At 45.7% G+C, this 21,598-nt stretch overlaps 1 protein-coding gene across 5 annotated transcripts in view; it reads right to left on the bottom strand.

The window, feature by feature from the left end:
- The window catches only part of MYO1A (myosin IA), a 388,633-nt gene that overhangs the window by 290,615 nt on the left and 76,420 nt on the right, over positions 1–21,598 (bottom strand). For all 5 annotated transcript variants that reach the window (XM_078689001.1, XM_078689003.1, XM_078689002.1 and 2 more), the window contains exon 3: positions 17,601–17,716. In XM_078689001.1, coding sequence (XP_078545127.1) covers positions 17,601–17,716 — 116 coding nt within the window. The remainder of the gene's footprint in view (positions 1–17,600; positions 17,717–21,598) is intronic.

Here is a 21,598-nt window from a genome sequence, read left to right as displayed (position 1 = left end):
AAGGTAAACGTATTAAGTTTCCCTTGAATATATCTCCCTAGTTGGAACTAGTCTATGATTTGAAAGACTTCAACATTTATTTGTATGCCTTTTAGACACAACAGTCTTAATATTTAGAAAGCATCACCGCAAAGAAAATATATCTGCAATCCGCTGTCGCTTCGTTCCCGTGAAGGACTCAATTTTTAAGACATTATGACTGGTTTATTTTAATCGGTGAGTTAAGTGTAATAACCTCATTCTTGTTAATATCGAGTCGCTGTACAGTGTGTTTAGAACGGAAAAAAACCCTTTTTTTCTATAAATAAAGAAATATAACAATTGCCTCTTGTTTTCCATCGATCACAATTAGGCGCAGACTGTGATATGTCCAACACGGCTGTTTCCGACTCAAAAATAAAATTAGGCCATCGTTATCACGATATTGAAAACCGATAATTGAAATCAACATCTTTTCTTTTTTAAGTAAGTCCTTGAATGTCGATATAAATATTATTTAACATTCCTAGACATTGTGGCAGAATATTGTTACTTTTATATAAAATGGTGTCGCGGACAATGGGGCTCCTTGATTTGTTTGGCATTATTAACCCATATGCTCTCCTGATCTGGAGGTTCATGAGGAGTGATGTTACATTTACCTCTCCTTTACATTTTAATCACTGTGATTAAGTATTGCTAGTATACCTGAATAGGTTACATTGACAATTGTTGGAACTACAAAATTAGGGTCCCCTAGGTTCCACAAAATGCAACTGCTCACATTTTCTATAAACTTTCAAAATTAAACTTATGTATATCATGTTTGTTGTATATAGAGGGATGAAGGTTGCCTATTTATGGGATGAGAACATGTATTTGGAAAAAGAGTTTTATGAATGTTTTTAACTTATAAAAATTTGTTTTTTGTAGAAAGGAAAAATAGTTATATTCATTTTTGTTTTTTCCAGAAATATCTGTGGCTCCTGAAGGAGGCGTTTTTCCAATGCCGAAACGCGCGTTGATACTAATGATCGCCACTTTTTGATTTTAATAGACTATTCTGATAAGTTGTATATGATTTTTTGTAATTAATTGTTTATAATTGTATTTTGTCAAATATGATTTACGTTTTTATTATATGTATGTCTAATTAAAGATAATACAGCTTTTTAATAGATTTTGTCTTAATTGTTCCCTTCTTTGCAATCTTGGTTCCCTCAATGTTGTTTTAAATGCCTAGGTTTGATATACACATTACCAGTGACATCGGGGCCTGTCTGTTCTGTGATCTAACCAACGACGCCAGGGCATCTCTGTTCTGTGATGTAACCGGTGACGCCAGGGCATCTCTGTTCTGTGATGTAACCGGTGACGACAGGGCCTGTCTGTTCTGTGATGTAACCAGTGACGCCAGGGCATCTCTGTTCTGTGATGTAACCGGTGACGACAGGGCCTGTCTGTTCTGTGATGTAACCAGTGACACCAGGGCCTGTCAGTTCTGTGAAGTAACCGGTGACACCCGGGCCTGTCTGTTCTGTGATGTAACCAGTGACAACAGGGCCTGTCTGTTATGTGATGTAACCGGTGACGACAGGGCCTCTCTGTTCTGTGATGTAAGCAGTTACACCAGGGCCTGTCTGTTCTGTGATGTAGCCGGTGACACCAGGGCCTGTCAGTTCTGTGAAGTAAGAGTTTGAGTTTGAGTTTAAGTAATTTCTAAAGCGCCCGTACACCTGGCGGTTTCATGGCGCTGTCGTTCATTGAACCTCAATTAGCAGGAGGGACCAGGGGCATAAGGAGGGATTATTGGGGAAAAGCCTGTAGGAAAAGAAAGGTTTTTAGTGCCTTTCGGAATAGAGGATATTGGGTGGAGGATCTGAGATGAAGCGGGAGAGAATTCCAAAAGGTGGGGGCAAGTGTAGAGAATTTTGAGCCACCCCATTTTTTCCGCCGAAACCGGGGAACAGTCAACAGATATTGAGAAGAAGATCGCAGTTCCCTTGCTGGGGCATAGATTTTAATCTCAGATGAGATGAAGGCAGGGGCGGATCCTGACTGGGCCTGAAAAGTAATGCAACCCATTTTGAACTGGGAGCGTTCGCGAACAGGAAGCCAGTGCAAGGATTTCAGAAGCGGGGTGACGTGGTGGAAATTGGCCAGATTGTAGACTAGACGAGCGGCCTGGTTCTGCACCAGCTGCAGCCGTCGAACAGTGTAAGCGGGCATACCACAGTATAGAGCATTGCAGTAGTCTAATCGAGAAATGACCATAGCCAGTACAATGATCTTTAGGGCAGGGAAAGAGAAAAAGCGGGATACCTTGCGAATGGTGCGGAGAGAGAGAAAGGAAGAAGACACCACTGAGCTCACCTGGGAGTGCAGGGTGAGTTGATCATTGATCTTAAATCCAAGCGTTTTAACGGAAGCAGAGGGGGATGGCGGGGGACCAAGGGATGGGGGCCAAAACAGGGGAGTCCAGGGACTGGCACAACCACCTGTCAACACCAGTTCGGTTTTGTCAGGGTTTAATTTCAGGTGGTTGGGATTCATCCAGTCCCGGATAAAGATCATAGTGGTTTGAAAGTTAGCCATAGAATCAGGGGAAGAGGATAGGGCGAATATGAGCTGGAGGTCGTCCGCATAATTATATACGGAGACCTCCCTTAGTTGAAGGGCAAAGATGAGGGGGGCAATGTACAGATTAAAGAGTAATGGGGAAAGGGTGGAACCCTGGGGGACCCCGCAAGGGACCTTACAGGGTTCTGCCGAGAAGTCGCCCAGCCGCACCGCTTGGGTGCGGTCCCTTAGGAAGGAGGACAGCCAGACCAGGGCCACACCACAAGTAACCAGTGACAACGGGCCTGTCTGTTCTGTGATGTAACCAGTGACAACAGGGCCTGTCCGTTCTGTGATGTAACCGGTAACGACAGGGCCTGTCTGTTCTGTGATGTAACCAGTGACAACAGGGCCTGTCTGTTTTGTGATGTAACCAGTGACAACAGGGCCTGTCTGTTCTGTGATGTTACCGGTGACGACAGGGCCTGTCCGTTCTGTGATGTAAGCAGTGACACCAGGGCCTGTCTGTTCTGTGATGTAACCGGTGATGCCAGGGCCTGTCCGTTCTGTGATTTAAACAGTGACGACAGGGCCTGTCTGTTCTGTGATGTAACCAGTGACAACAAGGCCTGTCTGTTCTGTGATGTAACCGGTGACAACAGGGCCTGTCTGTTTTGTGATGTAACCAGTGACAACAGGGCCTGTCTGTTCTGTGATGTAACCGGTGACGAAAGGGCCTGTCCGTTCTGTGATGTAACCAGTGACACCAGGGCCTGTCTGTCCTGTGATGTAACCGGTGACACCGGGGCCTGTCAGTTCTGTGATGTAACCAGTGACAACAGGGCCTCTCTGTTCTGTGATGTAAGCAGTGACGAGAGGGCCTGTCTGTTCTGTGATGTAACCGGTGACGCCAGGGCCTATCCGTTCTGTGATGTAAGCAGTGACGAGAGGGCCTGTCTGTTCTGTGATGTAACCAGTGACAACAGGGCCTCTCTGTTCTGTGATGTAAGCAGTGACACTGGGGCCTGTCTGTTCTGTGATGTAACCGGTGACGCCAGGGCATATCCGTTCTGTGATGTAAGCAGTGACGAGAGGGCCTGTCTGTTCTGTGATGTAATCGGTGACGACAGGGCCTGTCCGTTCTGTGAAGTAAGCAGTGACGCCAGGGCATCTCTGTTCTGTGATGTAACCAGAGACACTGGGGCCTGTCTGTTTTGTGATGTAACCAGTGACATCGGGGCCTGTCTGTTCTGTGATGTAACCAACGACGCCAGGGCATCTCTGTTCTGTGATGTACCCGGTGACGACAGGGCCTGTCTGTCCAATGATGTAACCAATGACACCGGAGCCTGTCTGTTCTGTGATGTAAACAGTGACGCAAGGGCCTGTCTGTTCTGTGATGTAACCAGTGACACCAGGGGCTGTCTGTTCTGTGATGTAACCAGTGACAACAGGGCCTGTCCATTCTGTGATGTAACCGGTAAGGACAGGGCATGTCCGTTCTGTGATGTAACCAGTGACAACAGGGCCTGTCTGTTCTGTGATGTAGCCAGTGACAACAGGGCCTGTCTATTTTGTGATGTAACCAGTGACAACAGGGCCTGTCTGTTCTGTGATGTAACCGGTGACGACAGGGCCTGTCAGTTCTGTGAAATAACCAGTGACAACGGGGCCTGTCTGTTCTGTGATGTAACCAGTGACAACAGGGCCTGTCCGTTCTGTGATGTAACCGGTAAGGACAGAGCCTGTCCGTTCTGTGATGTAACCAGTGACAACAGGGCCTGTCTGTTCTGTGATGTAGCCAGTGACAACAGGGCCTGTCTGTTTTGTGATGTAACCAGTGACAACAGGGCCTGTCTGTTCTGTGATGTAACCGGTGACGACAGGGCCTGTCCGTTCTGTGATGTAAGCAGTGACACCGGGGCCTGACTGTTCTGTGATGTAACCGGTGATGCCAGGGCCTGTCCGTTCTGTGATTTAAACAGTGACGACAGGGCCTGTCTGTTCTGTGATGTAACCAGTGACCACAAGGCCTGCCGTTCTGTGATGTGACCGGTGACAATAGGGCCTGTCTGTTTTGTGATGTAACCAGTGACAACAGGGCCTGTCTGTTCTGTGATGTAACCGGTGACAAAAGGGCCTGTCCGTTCTGTGATGTAACCGGTGACAACAGGGCCTGTCTGTTGTGTTATGTAACCAGTGACATCGGAGCCTGTCTGTTCTGTGATGTAACCGGTGATGACAGGGCCTGTCCGTTCTGTGATGTAACCGGTGACACCAGGGCCTGTCAGTTCTGTGACGTAATCGGTGACGCCAGGGCCTGTCTGTTCTGGCACCGAGGTCCGTTGGTCACGGCGGAGCATCCTTCATGGCTGGGATCGCCGCTAACATTCAACAAAAAACAAGGTTACCCTCAGTGAAGGAGCCCACACGGGTGAATGTTCCTGTTTCTTTTTAATGAAGACCGCAGCATGAAAAGGTAAAACAGCCAACAGCACTGGTCTTGCGCTTTAGCCGACCCGTTTCGGGCTCCTGCCCTTTGCCACTGTATTTGTGAACACCATTGAGAGGACAGGTGCTGTTATGGAGGCTATTAATGGCAGTTGAATTTGTGTTGGAATGGTCGCAGCAACCCACTGTGGTATTTAATGAACTTCACTAACAGTATGCATGCCCGCTCACTGGAGGAACACAAGTGTGAGCACTACAAGTACCATGAAACCGTGCGAGCGGCCACGCCCACTGAGGCAGGTACGAGGTGAATAGAGGCGCACTAATTGGGTGGTGCATTGCTGTTCGAGCTGAGCCTATGACAAAGGGCAAGAGCCCGAAACGCGTCGGCTAAAGCGCAAGACCAGTGCTGTTGGCTGTTTTACCTTTTCATGCTGCAGTCTTCATTAAAAAGAAACAGGAATATTCACCCGTGTGGGCTCCTTCACTGAGGGTAACCTTGTATTTTGTTGAATATATATATATATATATATATATATATATATATATATATATATATATATATTACCTACTGGCGGTCGCCAGTAGGTATATATAGTTAGGATTTTTTCTCTATGGGATTTTTGAAAATTCTATGTCGAATAACTTTGGCGTTTGTGGACGGAATTGGCTGAAATTTTCAGGAAAATGGCACATTCTGTTTCTGAGCAGCCCCTGAAAATTGGGGGGGGGGGTTCGTCCAGGGGGGGTCGAGAAAAAAGGGGGGTCCCAAAACGTGTTTTTAACATTGAGTTTTCCATAGGGCGGTTGGCCTCACTTTTAGCCCGAACGGCTGAATGGATTTGCACGAAACTTGGCAAAATTGTAGGGACTGGTAGCCCGATGTGCCTTTTGTAGGTCTCAATATATGTGCTCCAGTGGATTTTGAGAAATTAACGTTTAAAAAAAGATATATATCTGTAACAGCGGACCGGGCAGCGCTCCGGTTCGCGGACTTTTCGCGCAACGGAGCTTTGTGAAGCGAAGCTGATTGGTTCTCCGGCGTCTGTCAACATTCCAAACAGTCCGTAGCGGCCGCCATCTTGTCTCTCGGTAGGATCGAGAGACAAGAGGAGGCGAAAGCGAAGGGGCAAATGACCATAAGGGGGCATAGTAGATCCTCCCTGACCTCTTAGGTTGGATGTACCATTTTGCCAAGTTTGGTGTAATTCCGTTCAGCCATTCAGGCTGTAGACGTATCTAAATGTGAATAATCGAACGGCTGAATGGATTTGCACGAAACTTGGCAAAATATTAGGGACTGGTAGCCCGATGTGCCTTTGCTAGGTCTCAATATATGTGCTCCAGTGGATTTTGAGAAATTAACGTTAAAAAAAAAAGATATATATCTGTAACAGCGCTCCGCTTCGCGTACTTTTCGCGTTACGGAGCTTTGCGAAGCTGATTGGTTCTCCGGCGTCTGTCAACATTCCAAACAGTCCGTAGCGGCCGCCATCTTGTCTCTCGGTAGGATCGAGAGACAAGAGGAGGCCAAAGCGAAGGGGCAAATGACCATAAGGGGGCATAGTAGATCCTTCCTGACCTCTTAGGTTTGATGTACCATTTTGCCAAGTTTGGTGTAATTCCGTTCAGCCATTCAGGCTGTAGACGTATGTAAATGTCCTATGGAAAATTGCATGGGGAAAACACATTTGAAAGTGTTGAAATTTAGAACCAATTAAAATGTTACTTTGGTTTTGTATTTGTGTGTGATGAAAGTTAATTGGTTATGTATATATGTCAAATGAGAGGAAACCACAGCCATTTTGTGATACTACTGTCTGAGGTACATTTGTGAGGAATTTTTGGTGGTGAATTTCTGGTGTTTGATTTACACAGTAGTAACACTTCTCCTACTTTTAAAAAGGTGAGTTGTTAATTTGTAAGGGGAACTATGTTGTACACTTGAAGATAATTTGAAAAATGTTTTCTGTTATTTATTTGCAGTCCTTCTGTTATACTAAATACTTGATAAAGTTAGTTTTATATTATGTATTACTAAAAACGATAAATGAAAGTGATTATTTTTTTCTGCAATTTACAGCAAGCAATTTCAAAATAAAATGGCTCACAATGAAGAGACCGTGGCAATTTCTTTTGAATTGTCCACTACATTGATTGAAATTGAGAGCACCAATAATGAAATATTGTCACAAGGAGGAGATGACGTGTATGATTTCATTAGATTGATTGAAATTGACAGCACCAATAATGAAATATTGTCACAAGGAGGAGATGACTTGAATGATTCCACTACATTGATTGAAATTGAGAGCACCAATAATGAAATATTGTCACGAGGAGATGACTTGAATGATTCCACTACATTGATTGAAATTGAGAGCACCAATAATGAAATATTGTCACGAGGAGATGACTTGAATGATTCCACTACATTGATTGAAATTGACAGCACCAATAATGAAATATTGTCACAAGGAGGAGATGACTTGAATGATTCCACTACATTGATTGAAATTGACAGCACCAATAATGAAATATTGTCACAAGGAGGAGATGACTTGAATGATTTTTTTGATCAATCTGTTGATGGCGAATTTATCGAATGTTTGGAGACCATAGAGTTACAAGAATCATCATTGCAGACTTTTCATGAGGAAATTGCTGATGAGGACATGTTACTAGTTCTTTCAAATTTAGAAAATTCTGAAGAATAAATTTATATTTAGAAATCAAAAATTGTTTGAGACATTATTCATTTTTATTTTTAATTTATGAGGTTGTAGCGAAGTGATTGTAGTATAAAATGAGACTTATAGTATAGAGTGCAACATTTTTATGTTACATGGTAAGTTTACTCATATTTACTTCCCTTCTGCCACTATATTATCTCCAATGTGTATTTGACATCTCTTCTTCATCTCCGGCCTCCTTTCTCTCACTGTGTGTCTCCGATGCATCTTATCGCTGCTATTTTGTGTAATTACAGAAGAGAGTAAAATAAAATAGTTCGGAACGTGAAAAGGGGGCAAAGTAGAGTACCCCTCACCCCCTAGGCCTTTTCAGGCGGTCCCAAAAGGATCAGTTTCTGCTTTCCTGAGAGATTATGGTATGAGTTCCATATACCACAATAATTTGCATTACAACATGCAAGATATCTATCTCCTATTACCAACTTTTGGAGATATTCGCGCTAAGCGCGAATATCTCCAAAAAGTAACACCTGCCCTGAGCAGTTCTTAGCCATGTTATCCAATGGGAGGTGGATAAAATGGCTAAGAGCATTAGCTCGGTAATGCATGAATATCGCTGACTTTTTAGCGATATTCATGCATTGCGGCCGTTTATTATCGCATTTGCGATAAACCTTGATAATAGCAAGGTTTATCTTCGATAATTTCTGACGATGCTTAGCGGTAAAAAATTCGTTGGTAAGCATCGTTAGCGATAAATATCGCTTAACTTTGGTAATATGCACCAACGTCTGTTAACGTTCGATTCGAAGGAAATGAGGAAGTGTTGAAAAACATTGTTTGCGCCATCTTGCCTTTTTTGAAATGCCACACTTTTGTCGTGCACGGCAGCCATTTTAGATGCCTTGACCAGACCCACTCTCTGCACGCTGTCGATTCGTAGCATGGCTCCCCACCCTCGCAAGCATCTTCCCCAGGCACTGGTCACCCCCGCTCTCTGTCTTATGCATGGGCAATAAACCTCCCCCCATCTGCGCTGCTCTTCCCTGAGAATCACACTCTGTGCCCGCCCGACACCTCCCTTTCGCCCTATTCACTACCGCACCCTCTGACACTCCTCTTCCTCTGTGTCCGATTGTCCAGGCTATCAGCTAGCCCTGCAGATGTAGTTTATGGCTCCAGCTGTAAAGAATCACCCCTCTTCAAAGGAGTTATAGTAGATCAAGGCCCACACCCGATGAGATCCGTCACACCACACGTGTTCCTACTATCTGAAAACCATCCTGTATTGTGATTGGGGAGGGGACCGAGCCTGAAGCGGAAGATTCCAGGAATGACTCTTTGTACATCAAAGTTTTTACAATTATGTGTCACATTAAAAATATATAGCACTCCAACAAAGTAGTAGGAATATAAAACTTTAATAACATATAAATATATACAACAAAACAAAAACAGTAAAAACATTTAAACAACGAAGAGACCGTGGCAATTTCTTTTGAATTCCTGATGAGGACATGTTACTAGTTCTTTCAAATTATGAAAATTCAGAAGATGTTGCCTGGGGGTGGGTCGTCAGTAGCAGTCTGTTGTGCGAATAGTTCCAAGGCAGCAGAACGCGCTGAAATCTAGATGGCACGAAAGTGATGTCTAGTAAGTTGCCGCCCAGCAAATAACGGCGTGGGGCGCCGCGGGGGTGAGTGAGTCCAGTAGGCACCACAGCTATTCTTACCGGCATTGCAGAATTACTGCTGGGGACAATGCCTGTGCTGTAGCAGGGTCACAGCAGAAACAAAAAGGATTCTGTTGAAGATGTTGTTGGTTTTCAATTTGAAAACAGTTCTGGTGTCAACTGCTATGCTAATGTAGTGGTTAATGTTTTGTTTTCTCTAGAAAATGTAAAAGAGGGGGAGGCAGTCCAAAGTTCCGTTAAAAGGGCAAAGGAAAGGATCGGTGGTTTGAACTATCAGTCAAAAAGGGGAGGGGGTGCAACAATTTTTCCTACCGGGTCACACTGTGCTTTCACCGGAACTGAGGTCTGCAGGATTCTAGTAATTCAAAGTGAGGCTGGCGCCAGCATGGGAGCGGCGACGTCCCGCGGATACAGTTTCGTCACTCCACGGGCGATCATGGCAGTCATTCCCCATCGGGGGTCGGAGACTCCCGCGGCTCCTCTAGAATCTTCAAGGTCGTGGAGGACTACGGTGGTGGAGTCAACCAGTGACCGGGCCATTTCTTTATGCTGGGCCTGCTCTTGCCAGGTCGACCGCCATTTTGAGAGTTCGGTAGCTACTGGCGATCGCGGGGTCAAATGAGCGGACGGGCTCCACCCTGCCGGGCGAGACGTTGCAGCATGGCCACAGTGGAAGAACCCTTTTCCGGGCGCCTGGAGCGCTGAGGGTGCAGCTGGGAAGCCTCCACCTGGGGAGGCGGGAGAGGCCTGTTCGCACCGTCTCTCCCTCCCAGTGCACCCCACGGCGTCTCGCTTGAGATTTGTTATGGCCGGACCAGGCGATGAGGACGAGGGGGGGGGGTCGGAGGCATGTGCAAGACATCCCCCCCCAGTGTTGTCGCAGCCATTATTCAAGAAAGAAGAAGTGTCCCGTCCGTCTTCGGGCCGGGCTTCCGGTGGATGTCGGCCGGACGCCCCTGGCTCTGGCCCCATGAACGGGTTCCTTGGTTTATCGGCTGCAGCCGGATCCCGTCGGCCTCGGCCCCCCGACCGTTTGTGGCCGGACCGGAAGAGCATGTGGCGGGACTACCTGAAACTGTCAAGGGCCACCGCGGCCGGACTGGGAGAGAGAGGGGAGGGTCGAGGAGACATTCCCCCCCCTGCAACTCTTCAGCGTTGTAAAGGCAATCCCCTGGCCGGGTCCCGCTGGCCTCGGCCTCTCCTCCGGCTACACCCTACGTTAGGATCTCCTGGCCGAGGCGTGGCAGCAGGACCCGCCTTATATGGGCTGCTCCCGGCTGGGCGTAGCCGCAACCCTGCCCCACCTTGGAAGTTTCCAGAGTGGGGGCGGATGTTCTACTGACTTGCATTTTCCCTAGTCTATCGATTTTTTTGGCGTGGCAGGCGGTGGGACAGCGAGGGGTGATTTGGTTTCTCTTACTGTTTTTCTGGTCTCTCACCACTGGCATATTTTAACGTTTTCTTGTTTCTAGGACATTAATAGGTTTTATCATTACGTTATGTTATCGTTTCTTTGTTCGTTGTTTAATAAAAGTTCATGTTCATCAGTGGCCTACTGATTTTCGTTTTCCTATTCTTTTCTTTCCAGGTTGTTTCATGCTAAAGTTTCTGTTAACAGGATACAGTGATCACTTCGTTATTATTGCATATGTACTTTTCACTAGGGGTGCTCTCTGGTCGGGCCAGATGACGTATCTCTAGTAAATGGTCCGGGTGAAACAGGTGCATCAATCAGTGGGGAGTAGATAGGCATGACAGATTACAACGGGGGAGAAAGGTCCGCATTACGTACCCTTTCACTATTTGCAAAGATTTTCCTACGTATATTTGCAAACAGGGAATACCTCCAAAAAGAACCAATTCCCAAACAGTCAATGTTTGGGGAAACAATCAATCAATGAGGAACGAAATAGGCACGACGTGTTAAAGGTTTGCGTTACCTACCCTTCACTATCTGCAAAGGGAGAGAGAATATTCCTATTCTTCCTCGTTTGCAGGCAGAGAAGATTCTTAAGAGAACCAACTTCGAACAATTCAATGCTGGATTCAAACAATCAACAAGGGGTACTGTGAACACAAATGAACGCCGCTTATGTATATACACATTGGTATTATCAACAGGTTGTTCCTAATGTTTCTATTTTAGGGAGGTCAAAAAGAGATCCCATTAGTGGCCTACTGATTTTGCTCGATTCCTTTTGTTTTTTTACACGATTTTTTGCTATCTGCAAAGACTAAACAGAGTATTGCGACTCTGTGCTTGTTTGTAAATAGAGAATGAACCAAAGAGAACAATCAATCAAATGGAGAGAGAAGCAGGCACGACGGATTACAACGGGGGCAAAGGCCTGCGTTAACTACCCTTCACTATCTGCAAAGAGAGAGTACTCCTAATAGAAATGAGGGGTGGGGGGCAGCATTCAAAGCAGATCAGTGTGCATAAACACGAAAATGTTTTTACTTACCACGTACTTGACATTCGACAGCTTATGATATTTGCTATTAAAAAACCATTGAAATTCACTGAAAAAACCATAGGTTATAGACCATATATAGTTAGGAATTAGCATTTAAAAAACCTTATTTTACTCACACAAAACCATTGAAATTCCATATATAGTTAGTTGCACTAACTATATATCGTGCACCCGCAATCCACTGCTGATCATGTCACATATTACATCATTCATGACATGGTCAGTGACATCACTGATGACATCACTGATGACATCTCAAATGACATCACTGATGACATCACTGATGACATCTCATTTGACATCATTCTTGTGCTAATACGATAAACCTCTTCAGACTCTAATATAACCTTAGATACACTCAGTGTATACAGACACTCATCCATGGAGTTACTCACACACCCAGTCAGTCATGCAAAGAAACAATCTCACCTCCATTTCTTCAACTATACAGTTAAACACACCTTACTTATTGAAACATATACTAACACATATTTACTCTCTTATACAATCCCTGATACAAGTTCACAATGATCGATACAACCACTCACTCATTCAGTGGCTCTCATGCATAGTTATTTATATATGCCAACTCTCACATGTACTGTGTTTTACATATGTACTTACTATGACATGTAGCATTGAGATATCCATTCACTCATCAATACACTCATGCACACAGTCAACTGCCCATGTAGCTGTTTCCACATGCACTCTTGAACTCATACACCTAGTGAATAAACTGCTCACACATCTATGCACAGAGTCACACACCTTCCAGCCACCCCCACACAAACTCAATCTCCCATAGAAATACTTGGGCAACCAATTAATAACACATATAGCCTCTCGTATAGCTAATGATCAACACATGCAGCAGTTTACAGAACAATAGACATAATGATGCACAAATTAAGACAGTTTAGTCACTAACCCATGCATTCAGTGAGACACATTTAATCACTCACTCATACAGTCAGTCACGCACCTACTAAATTCTTCATCCAGACACTTATACATCCACTCATTCTTCAATATGTAAGACATATTTTAACTTTACAGAAACATACAGTCACTGGATGTTGTCATCAGTGATGTCATCAGTGATGTCATTTGAGATGTCATCAGTGATGTCATCAGTGATGTCACTGACCATGTCATGAATGATGTAATATGTGACATGATCAGCAGTGGATTGCGGGTGCGCGATATATAGTTAGTGCAACTAACTATATATGGAATTTCAATGGTTTTGTGTGAGTAAAATAAGGTTTTTTAAATGCTAATTCCTAACTATATATGGTCTATAACCTATGGTTTTTTCAGTGAATATATATATATATATATATATATATATATATATATATATAAAACATTCAACAAAAAACAAGGTTACCCTCAGTGAAGGATATATATATACATATAGATATATCTCAAAACATCTTGCTTTACGCCAGACATAAAAAAAACTGGAGTCCGTAGAATATACATTTAGGCTCTTTTACACTACTTTATTGCAACTCTTCACACATTTGTCTATTGTCTTGTCATTTACCTTTTCACACATTTGTCTATTGTCTTGTCATTTACCTTTTCCTTCCACCTAATACAGCTTGCAATATCAGCTACAGGCTAACGTCACTGTGAGCAATGGCATTATGCTCTTTCAGCAGCAACACAGAACAAGAGACTACTACGGCAATGTCAGCTTTCTGAGAACAATAAGTATTTTTGTTTTTAGACAAACATTTTTCATATTGGCAAATGCTCCGCAGCTCCCCCAAGAATAACATTTTACAAAGGCTGTGACAAGGCAAAACAAACATGAGCAAAGCCAACAGACTGGCAATCAATGTCAGGCCCATTGGTTTTGCCAATGCTTGTTGTTTATTATGTGTATTGCTCACACTGAAAAACTCAATTGTAAATTGCTTCAAGGCACTGATGCATAGAATTAGTAGCAATGTAGAATGGGTTAACAAAACATAGACAACATAACTTTCTAGCATATAAACCGATGAACATAGCTGTACAGGTATTGGGTGTCTGCAGTTAGTTACACAGTCTGGGTCTGGGTGGTGCTGGTGGAGCAGAGGAGAGGGCAGATATGATATCAAAAACAAGTATGTGGGGAGGGGGATAAGTCATTGGGTTAAAACGTATGAGTGTCAAATCTTGTTCCGAAGTGCATCAGTGGACGGTAAACATCCTTTATAACGACTGCATTATTACGCAGTCTATTACCCCACATTTTTTACTCCGCAAAATCTTTTACAATACAGGGCTTTACACCACAAAACCATTACAACACATTCCCCATTATAACGCCCCAGTGGAGTTAGAATAGTAAATTGTGTTGTAACGGACAATGCGTTGCAATGGAATGCTTTGTAAAGCCATGCATTATAAAAGATTTTTCGGAGTAAAAAATGCAAGTAATGGCATATGTTGTAAATGAAGGTGGAGTACAGTGACATATTTCCAGTGGACACAGTCGATTTGTCAGGGCTGTATTTTCCAGAGTTGAGGGGCTGCCACTGAGAACTGTCAGTAACCACAGACGTTTGTATCTGTTTTCAAGGGTAACGAGGATGCGATCTACGACTGAGGGTAGGTTCCATGTTGTGGTGTGTTTAACAGTTTCATGTGTGCAGATATTTAGGGCCTGTGCTTCATATGAAATTGTATGTGAGACAGAGGGCCAGATGTACGACCCTTTTTTGCGGCCGCCAAAAAGGGTATTAGCACATACAAATGCTATTTTGCAAGTCACTGACTCGCAAAATAGCATTTGCCACGCTCGCTATCCCTTCCTAATAGCGAGTCAACATGCTATGTACCAGTGTTTTGCAACCGCATTTGCAGCCGTAAAACACTCACAGTTTACCACCTACTTCAAATAGGTGGTAAACTACTCGCAAAGGGGAAGGGGTCCACAGAAGACCTCTTCCCCTTTGTGAGTATGTTGAAAAATATTTTTTAAGAGCACAAAAAAAGTTAAACTTATTTTGCAGCCCGTTTTCCTTTAAGGATAACGGGCTGCATTTAAAAAAAAAAGAAAACTGCTTTATTGAAAAGCAGTCCCAGACATGGTGGCCTGCTGAGCCCAGAAGGCCACCATCCCTGGGAGGGACTATCATTTACAATGGGCTCACAAATTTCAAGAGGCTCATTAATATTCATGAGCCTCGCAATTTGCGACCCCCTTGGGAATTGCAAACAGTGCTAAACACACTGTTGTACATGCAAAATAGCGCCTTGCAGATTTAATTTGCGATGCACTATTTTGAAAGGTCGTACATCTGGCTCAGAGAATCTTAAATGTGGTCCTGTAGTTTACTGGGAGCCATTGTAGGTGCTTTTTAGGTGAGCTGCTCTTCTTTAATATTTTTTCAGGCCCAAGGTTAGGCTCCATGCATTATTTTGCACCTGCTGTAGCTTTTGACTTTGGTAGGCTAGTAACCCAATGTGCAATGCCTTCCAGTAGTTTATTCTTGAGTTGACCGTGCACTACCGTTATGAGGTGTTAACAGAGGAGGAAAGGGATTTTTGTTATTTATAGCAGCCTAGTTTGGTGGAAAGATTGCTTGGCTACTCATCCCACTTGTGAGGTCAGACTGAGGTCAGCATCCCAAAACACTCTGAGAGTTTGTGTATTGTTTTTGTGAGTACAAGCTCAACACAGAAGGCGGCGTGCGCTCATGGGGGTCATTACTGTTGATAAGGTAGTCTGGATCTTTAGAGCTGTTGAGTTTGAGGCTGTCCATAGCATGATGCTTTTTATTCTTTTGTTTACCGATTCAGGTCGGTTGGAAGACTTATGACTATGAAGTACACCTCCATGTTGTTTGCATAACTGCAGGAGCTGAGGTGGTTGGTGCCGGGCAGGTCTATTAAAGGTTATATCTAGCTATTAAAAGAGAAGGATGATGGTGGGCGTTTTAGAACTGTGTAGGAGGCTTTGTGGGCAGGAGATTGGAGTTTTCCTCTCCTCACATTTTACTTGTGTTCTTCAACAAAGAACTTAAGCCATCTGGTTGCCAGGCAGGAGGTATTTGTGTTTGGGATCCAAATAACAGGAAGCTGTGGTCAACTATGTTAAATCCAGCTCAGAGGTCATATGATAGCATCTTCTGCTAGTCCATGTAGACCATCACTCCTGCTTACCAGCATGGTCTCTGGGTAGTGCTGAAACCGGATTGATGCATGGCAAGGATTTTGTGTGACTTGATGTGTTCTTGGGGTTGGCGGGTAACTACTTTTTTAGGTCGAGCCTAGCAGTAGCAACCATGCGCTGCTCACTCTGCGAGGTATGCTGTATTAGGACATGCAGTGGAAGCCCCGCCCACTCTCCACCCATATTCGTCATTGGCTTTTGTCAGTGTCCTTCCTAAATGCTGGCTTCTGATTCGAAAATAGGCTTGTTAGTCCAGCCTTGGTACCACCTTTTCTCCATTTGTTACCGCCCATGGACCTTTTACTTGGCTCGTTACACAGTGTGCATTATAAGGGGGTGAGCACTATTTTGTTTATTGAAAGTGAGGGGGACAATGGTGGACGATTTTCTAATACAGCGTTATTCGTTCTAAATTGTATGCTGAGCGCAGCGTCCGCTTTAGGGACTCCGCGCTCAGTTTCCACATTTTTTTTTAACTTTGATGAGTATGGCGCCTGCTTCAGGGATACTGCGCTCTGTTTATTTTTTATTTTGTAAAACTTTAATACTGAGCGTGGAGCCCACTTCAGGGACACCGCTCTCTGTTTCTTTTTTTTTTCTTTTTTTTTGCCTCCTTAAAACAAGCATTTGCAATGCAATAGTTCTTGCTTTTACAAGAGTTTAAGCTATTGGCATTGTAAATGGCAATGCCTTTTATTTATGTTTTAAAAACCAAAACCTAAATAAAAGGCATTGCCATTTACAATGCCCATAGCTCAAACTTGCGTAAATGCGACACCTATGGCTTTGCAAATGCTTGTTTTAAGTTCCACTGGAGGTCTCCAATAGGACGGTAGTTATTGGGGTCAGTGGGGTGTAGAGTGTTCTTTCTGAAGAATGATGTAACTAAGGAGTGCTTAAGGGTCCTGGGGACCTTACCTTCTGTGAAACTGATGTTGATGAAACAGGTCACCTGGTTGGTTAGTGTGTCTATTGGAGCAGCTGCAATAGTAGGACAGCAGGGTCTTGTGTCTTTTCCAGTCATGATGGGGGAGGCACCTCAGCGGGTGCCAGTGGAGCACAAGTAAACTTGTTAGTAATGTTCTTTTGTGTAAGGGTGTTGGGCTATTATGTGCTTGACAAATGTTTATTTTAATAGCTGCCCATTTTTGGGACTTTGTGATGAAAAAATAGGATGGACTTGAACAGTTCCTAAGTTTGTAGAAAGAATGAAGCTGCATTGATGGCGGATGAATGTTTGCATGAGCTCTCGTGCCTCTAGTATTTTTGTTAATATGAGGGAGTTTCGAATATGTGGCCATGTCCTCTAGTCTTTCTTTGCATTTTTGAAATTTGCTCACCTGCATTGATCATGAAAACTGCAGACCTTCACGTGCCAAAATGCAGAGAGAAAACATGCCTAGATGAGCCATGTACTCTTGAGCTGGGACATCTGGCAACCCATCTATCCAATACTCCTTTCCCTAGGGCTTGGTAGGATGTTTGCTTGCAGTCTCCCTCCCAGTACACTCCTCCCACACCCCCAGGGGGCTCCAGTGAGCCTCGGGGTAAAACAGCGCCTCTGCTGGACTCACATGTGTGGTTTCAGCTCGAAGAAGTTGCAGTTCCTGTACTGTTGGACATGCTCCGGCGTGTAGATGGGAAGAGGCTTGTAGGGGTTCACTGAGATGACTACGTTCCCGATGTAGGTCTGGGAGGAGAAAGGACAGAGGACATAAGGAAGCATTAGAAAGGAAGGTATTATCAAAGCAATCTTGGAATGATACAAAAATAGCATCCATGTCATCATAATCTGCGAAAATTGGCAAACGGCGGGGTGGACATGCATTGTGCCCCTTACTGTAACTTCACAAGTATATGTATATTTAGGAGTTCAGTAACAATTAGTATCCAGGTCACTGGGATGCCAGACTGTGAGCTCTCACGATTTTTGAGTACGGTTAGTAGAGCCTGGGGCCTTACAAACAGGCGGCATGTCAGATGACAGGAAATGTTTGCAGGCAACATTTCACATATCACAGGAGTGGCTCCTCCGTTTGAGCAGAGGAGCGTCGCTCCACAGACCACAGCTGAACAATCAAATAACAATAAAGTTTATCTATGACCATTTTATTTTTGGGCAACTGACCCATCCTGAACTGAGTGACAAGATGGGGCAGGACCAGTGCTGACGAGTGGCAGCAGCAGTGAGCTGTGACAGTGCGCTTTAAAATACACATGTCTCTTTGGCCTGCCGTCTTGGGACGGCCAGCCAGACATGCGCATTTTAACGTTCTCTAACTCAGCTCAGGTGGGTTAGCAAAAGCGCAGGCCTTCAGTGCACTTAGGAGCGCTGCAAGAGGCCGCTCCATTCCAATCCTGACGCATCTCTCTCACTGAGAGACGCACCAGGATTCATGAGTGCACTTTCCCAGTTCTGCGTTGGAGCCTGCCTGGAAGGGAGACGACTGGTGGAGTTTGGGCATTGCGACGTGCCCCAAGTTAAGTGTTTCATTTTTTTTTTTGGGTGTTTGATTAAATTCTTTCAGTTCCTTCTCAACTCGTTCATCAAGGTGAGAAAACTACACTTGGTTTTTGAGGGCTCTCTTGGTGGCTACAATGCTACGATGCCCTTCATGTGCAAGTGCAATAACTTTCTGTTTCAAGCTCTCAGGTATGACAATTCTCAAAACTTTTACTATGATACCTTCTTGAGTGACAGAAAGCTCTTCCTGCACATTTTAGAATGTTTTATATTCAATGTCATTGATGAGAGGTCGAGTGTGTTTTCTTCATGATTGAGCTGCAAATATATCCTTGAGTGTGATCATGTCTCTGTCTGTAGTGGGAGCAGCAAGGATCTGCTCAATGGATAGAGCTGCAGGGGTGCTCGAATTTACTATGAAATTAATGTATGATTCAGCTGTTTTAGATGTTGCACTGTGACTCTGTAACAGGACTCATGAGAAGTAATATGTAAGGTGTTGTTCTACCGCCACCTAGCAACGGAGTGCTGGACTCGCCCCTCCCTCCCGCCTCGTTCTGACGCCGGTGACTAGCACCGTTCGAGCAGAGGGCGTGGAGGGTCCGAGCCAGACACTTCCGGAAGCTGCCTGCAGCGCTCTAGCTGTTGGGACGCTGGGGGGGATATAAGGCACTGGAGCCTGTTCCCTCGCGTGGTAAGTGGGCAGTGGCAGTGTCCCTACCGCTTCTCTACTGTAGCGCTTGTCAGTGCGTGGGTGATTGCTACCTGTGCGCTGCGTGCTAACTTGGCGTGTGAACCTTTTAAACTTTTAATTTTTAAAACTGCATTTTCCTGACCTGGCATTGCGGTGAGACAGCGCGTTCAAGCCTCACTGCGCTCTATGCTGATCCCGCCATCTTTATTCTGCTCGGCTGAGCTTCACTAGCGGAGACGCTTCTACCGCCACCTAGCAACGGAGTGCTGGACTCGCCCCTCCCTCCCGCCTCGTTCTGACGCCGGTGACTAGCACCGTTCGAGCAGAGGGCGTGGAGGGTCCGAGCCAGACACTTCCGGAAGCTGCCTGCAGCGCTCTAGCTGTTGGGACGCTGGGGGGGATATAAGGCGGATGTGTTGCAGGCAGCGCAGCGGACGAGCGCAGCGGGCGCGACGAAGGCGCGCCGGAGTTGCGCCTGAGTTAAGCCCGTCTGCGCCCGTCCGCGGCCGATTGCGGCCCAGGGCCAGAATCCCTGGCCGTCCTGCAGCACATATTCGCTGGAGTCGAGATGACCTTCTTCTCCTCCGCCATGGCCTGGGCTGCAATTTCTGCAGCTTCGCCTTCGGCTCAGGGCAAACCAACACTAGCGCCCACCATCCCCTGATGTGCGGGCTGCTGAATGTTCGCTCCCTACGAAAGCACAGCCTTGATATCCATGACCTCCTTGTTGGGAAGCGATGGGACCTACTCTTCCTTATGGAGACATGGTTGGACTCGGACTCCATGCCGGAAATCATCGAGGCCATCCCAGAGGGCTACTGTCTTCAAAGACTTGATAGACTAAGAGGGAGAGGTGGGGGCATAGCCATAGTGGCGAAACAGGAATATCAATGCCAGCTGGAACGCACCAACATTGAGGGTAGTGAAGCAGGTGCCTTCTCCATTACGCTTAATGGCAAGTCCACCCTAAAAGGCCTCTTAATTTACCGCCCACCGGGTCCCCCCACAGCTTTCATTGAGAAACTAGTGGAGGATGTCACCGAAGCTGCTCTGAGTACTGATAAATATCTAGTCCTAGGAGATCTGAACCTACATCTAGATACCCTAACAGATAAGACAGCTAATGATCTCTGTCTCACAATGGCTCACTTGCAGTTTGAGCAGAAAGTGCAACATCCCACCCACAACTTGGGCCATCTTCTCGACCCAATTTTCGCTAATTGGAATCAAGTGGAAGCATGCACTCCGGTCCCCATCCCATGGTCAGACCATCACCTTATTCCATTTACCATTGGGAGTCAGGAACCTGCTCCGATTGACCCTCCTGCCGATAAACACCCTAGGCGGAGATGGGCAGCATTCTCCCAAACCGCATTTAATCAGGCATTAACTGCTAAAGGTCATCCAGGTGGAATAGGTGTGGTAGATATCAACTCCAACCTAGACCAACGTATTACAGAGGCCCTGGATTTGGTGGCTCCACTTGGTGCGGCCAAATTGGGGGGCCGAGTACAGAGATCTGCTCCCTGGTTTAATGATGACATGGCGGTGGAGGCACTGCGACAGGGCGTGGATGAGGGCCAGACTATGGCTCTGATCCTTCTCGACTTAAGTGCAGCATTCGACACTGTAGCACATGCCATCTTGCTACAGTGTCTGAGTGAAGGTGGGGTTACAGGTGCTGCGCTTGGCTGGATCAAGTCCTTCCTGTCTGACAGGTGTTTCCGGGTCAGGATGGGAGAATGCTACTCGAGGGAGATCGAGTTGGGCCAGGGCGTACCGCAGGGTTCGTCCCTGAGCCCAACCTTATTCAATATCTACGTCTCCCCTTTAGCATCCATCGCGGAGGGCCACGGTCTCCACTTGATGTCCTACGCCGACGACACGCAGTTGGTCGTCTCCCTATCGCGTGCCCCCGGTCTTGCAGCGGACATCTTCAGGAACTGCATGCAAGATCTTGCAGCCTGGATGTCCGCAAACTGTTTAAAGCTGAACGGTAGCAAGACCGAGGTGCTCGTGGTGGGGGGCGGGCCTTCTGCGTGGTCGCCTAAGTGGTGGCCACCCTGTCTGGGCGAGGTCCCCACTCCCTGTCTGGAGGCCAAGAATCTTGGTATGTGGCTGGACAAAGACCTTGCCTTTGGTCCTCAGGTTGGCCGGGTGACGGGGGTGTGTTTCGGTGTCCTGAGAGCTCTGAGGAAGGTTTTAGATCTGCTTCCCATCTCTGCTCGTAGGACCCTGGTGCACGCCCTGGTCACCTCGCGCTTAGACTATGGGAACCTGCTCTATCTGGGGGCCTCAGGCAAGGCCATGGGTCGCCTCCAGGTGCTTCAAAATGCCGCAGCACGGCTCGTGCTTAGACTCCCTAGGAGGTCACCCTCTAAACCCGCCCTCCAAGCCCTCCATTGGCTCCCGAT

This window comes from Lissotriton helveticus, chromosome 1_1 (assembly GCF_964261635.1).
Source record: "Lissotriton helveticus chromosome 1_1, aLisHel1.1, whole genome shotgun sequence".
NCBI lineage: Eukaryota > Metazoa > Chordata > Amphibia > Caudata > Salamandridae > Lissotriton > Lissotriton helveticus.
Note: the sequence above shows the minus strand (reverse complement) of the source record. Positions and strands in the feature narration are given on the sequence as shown.